The sequence below is a fragment of the Ipomoea triloba genome, chromosome 10 (genome assembly GCF_003576645.1).
Source record: "Ipomoea triloba cultivar NCNSP0323 chromosome 10, ASM357664v1".
NCBI lineage: Eukaryota > Viridiplantae > Streptophyta > Magnoliopsida > Solanales > Convolvulaceae > Ipomoea > Ipomoea triloba.
In genome coordinates, this window is record NC_044925.1 from 4,745,826 (window position 1) to 4,749,647 (window position 3,822).

The 3,822-nt window shown below is 56.3% G+C and overlaps 1 protein-coding gene across 1 annotated transcript; it reads right to left on the reverse strand.

The window, feature by feature from the left end:
- Nucleotides 1-1,736: 1,736 nt before the first annotated feature.
- On the reverse strand, nt 1,737-3,374 carry LOC116032365. Its single transcript, XM_031274873.1, has one exon. It carries the CDS (start codon nt 3,372-3,374, stop codon nt 1,737-1,739), a length of 1,638 nt encoding a protein of 545 aa, XP_031130733.1.
- Nucleotides 3,375-3,822: the final 448 nt, after the last annotated feature.

Genomic DNA, 3,822 nt, shown 5'->3' on the forward strand with positions numbered 1-3,822 from the left:
CTGGAGCGGGCGGATTTCGGCGAGAAGGTTTTGACGGATCCCGTCCTCCTGGCTAAGCATATCTGCCGAGGGCGGGAGACAGGTGAGGCCGTTCTTGCGGCCATCTCGCGCACGCCGGTCGGGGAGGACTTAATGTACGAATTCGGGACTTGGGCGTTCAACAGTGGTCGTCGAGTCATGCAGAACGACGTTCGAGCTGCCTTAGAAGTCTCGATCGACGACGACGACCTCCACAGGGTTTTGGCCGTGCTTCCCGAAGAGGTGCCCGACCCTGGTCCGACGCCGTTCTCAACCGTCTCTGAGGGGCAAGTACTACCGGTCTCTTTCACCGACGCTTCCGCTGGACCAACGGCGGAGGTTGCGGAAGCCCCCGATGCTGGACCAGCGGCAGAGGGTGCGACGGAGCCTGGGGTCGAGCAGTCGGCCGAACGCCGTTAGGCAGTAAACGCGGGAGCCCGGCCTCGTTGTGCCGGGTATTATTTCGTTTTGACGACCTTTGAGTCGTTTCGTTTCGAGAGCCCGGCCTCGTTGTGTCGGGCGATACTCTTATCATAACGGCCTTGGAGCCGCTTTCACTCGTAACATCTTTTGCTCTCTTTTTGAACGCTTACTTTTGCATTAAGGTCCGAAGACCGATAACCGGGCACCTTGCTCCCGGGGTGAGCACCTTGCTCTCACCATTAAGGTCCGAAGACCGGTAACCGGGCACCTTACTCCCGGGGTGAGCACCTTGCTCTCACCATTAAGGTCCGAAGACCGGTAACCGGGCACCTTACTCCCGGGGTGAGCACCTTGCTCTCACCATTAAGGTCCGAAGACCGGTAACTGGGCACCTTACTCCCCGGGTGAGCACCTCGCTCTCACCATTAAACACATTTAACAGAAAAAGCCGACTTGACCGGGCGATGCTACATTTCAAACAGAACAGCCTCGCAGGGCGAAAGTAAANTACTCCGCTTCATTGTTGGTCGGTGAGAAAGCAAGCGACAGGGCGTAGTAAACTTTGAAGCCCTCCGGGCTGGTAAGAACTATACCAGCGCCGGCGCCTTGCTTGCAGCTTGACCCATCTGTTGCAATTTCCCATTCTACCGGGGCAGTGTCGGAGGTCACCGGGGTGGTGCTGTCACGTGCTGAACATTCTACGACGAAATCTGCTACGGCTTATCCTTTGATGGCCGGTCTCGGCGTGTATTCGATTGCGAACTGGGTCAACATCATTGCCCACTTAATTAACCGACCGGAGGAAGTGGTCGTCCGGAGTATGGCCCCTATCGGTTGATCGGTGAGCACCCGGATCACCCGGCCTTGAAAGTATGGCGTTAACTTCCTCGCGGTCGTGTACAACGCGAATACGACCTTCTCCAGCCGGGTATACCGCAGTTCAGGGCCCTGGAGAGCGTGGCTGATGTAATAAACCGGGCGTTGCACCCCTTCAGGGTCGGTTCGGCAGAGCACTGCGCTGATAGCGCGGTCTGATGCGGAGAGATAAATCTGCAACTCTTCACCAGGTTCCGGCCTTGACAACACTATCGGTGAGGCCAAGTACTCTTTCAAACTTTCGAAAGCCCGTTGACACTCATCAGTCCACATGAAGGCGGATGTCTTCTTCAATGTCTGGAAGAACGGGTGTGCCCGCTCAGCAAGTTTCGAGAGGAAGCGGCTCAGGGCGGCCAGTCGACCAGTTAGCTGTTGAACTTCTCTAACCGTGGCCGGCGGCCTCATGTCGATTATCGCCTTCACTTTCGCGGGGTTCGGCTCGATTCCNATTGGATCGATGGCCAATAGTAGCCGATCAGCATTATTCTTCTTGCCAAGGCCCGGCCCCCCTGATGGGCAGAGCAAAGTCCGGAATGCAGCTCGGCCATCACGATTTTGGCCTCAAAGCGGGTTAGACATCTCATCAGCGGCCCTCCATAAGACCGCCGGTAAAGGCGATTGTCGACTATCTGGAAACGAGGAGCTCGCAGCTTTACTTTCCTGGCTCTCTGCTCATTCTCTGGTAAGGTCCCGGTCTCTAAATATGAACGGAGGTCGGTGATCCAATCATCCGTTTCTGTATTGACCGGTATCACGGGAAGCGCATCCACGCAAGCAGTCTGCAGCTCTTCCACCCGGGCGACCTTCGATATATATTCCGGAGCCTCGTGCGATAGTCGGGATAACATGTCCGCATCCGCATTCTCGGCCCGTGGAATGTGCTCGGCTCTGCAAGCGTCAAACGATCCCATAACGGATAAAGCGTAGTCGCGGTACCGGGCTAACCGTTCCCCTTTTGTTTCGAAAGCGCCGGTGACCTGTCCGACGACTAGGGCTGAGTCAGTCCGGATCCTCACATGCCGAGCCCCCAGAGAGCGGGCGCGTCGCAGGCCAGCTATGAAGGCCTCGTACTCCGCTTCATTGTTGGTCGGTGAGAAAGCAAGCGACAGGGCGTAGTAAACTTTGAAGCCCTCCGGGCTGGTAAGAACTATACCAGCGCCGGCGCCCTGCTTGCAGCTTGACCCATCTGTTGCAATTTCCCATTCCACCGGGGCATCGTCGGAGGTCACCGGGGTGGTGCTGTCACGTGCTGAACATTCTACGACGAAATCTGCTACGGCTTGTCCTTTGATGGCCGGTCTCGGCGTGTATTCGATTGCGAACTGGGTCAACATCATTGCCCACTTAATTAACCGACCGGAGGAAGTGGTCGTCCGGAGTATGGCCCCTATCGGTTGATCGGTGAGCACCCGGATCACCCGGCCTTGAAAGTATGGCGTTAACTTCCTCGCGGTCGTGTACAACGCGAATACGACCTTCTCCAGCCGGGTATACCGCAGTTCAGGGCCCTGGAGAGCGTGGCTGATGTAATAAACCGGGCGTTGCACCCCTTCAGGGTCGGTTCGGCAGAGCACTGCGCTGATAGCGCGGTCTGATGCGGAGAGATAAATCTGCAACTCTTCACCAGGTTCCGGCCTGGACAACACTATCGGTGAGGCCAAGTACTCTTTCAAACTTTCGAAAGCCCGTTGACACTCATCAGTCCACATGAAGGCGGATGTCTTCTTCAGTGTCTGGAAGAACGGGTGTGCCCGCTCAGCAAGTTTCGAGAGGAAGCGGCTCAGGGCGGCCAGTCGACCAGTTAGCTGTTGAACTTCTCTAACCGTGGCCGGCGGCCTCATGTCGATTATCGCCTTCACTTTCGCGGGGTTCGGCTCGATTCCTCTCCTTGTCATCATAAACCCGAGAAACTTCCCGGTCTGGACTGCGAAAGTACATTTGGCCGGATTGAGTCTCAGCCGGTTATATCTCATGATCTCAAAGCTCCGTCTCAGGTCAGACGCGTGGTCATACTTATCTTTACTCTTTACCAGCATGTCATCGATGTAGGCCTCCATCGTTTTACCGATCAGCTCTCCGAACAAGGTGTTTACCATTCTCTGGTAAGTTGCACCGGCATTGCGGAGACCGAACNGCCCTCTGCTCATTCTCTGGTAAGGTCCCGGTCTCTAAATATGAACGGAGGTCGGTGATCCAATCATCCGTTTCCGCATCGACCGGTATCACGGGAAGCGCATCCACGCAAGCAGTCTGCAGCTCTTCCACCCGGGCGACCTTCGATATATATTCCGGAGCCTCGCGTGATAGTCGGGATAACATGTCCGCATCCGCATTCTCGGCCCGTGGAATGTGCTCGGCTATGCAAGCGTCGAACGATCCCATAATGGATAAAGCGTAGTCGCGGTACCGGGCTAGCCGTTCCCCTTTTGTTTCGAAAGCGCCGGTGACCTGTCCGACGACTAGGGCTGAGTCAGTCCGGATCCTCACATGCCGAGCCCCCAGAGA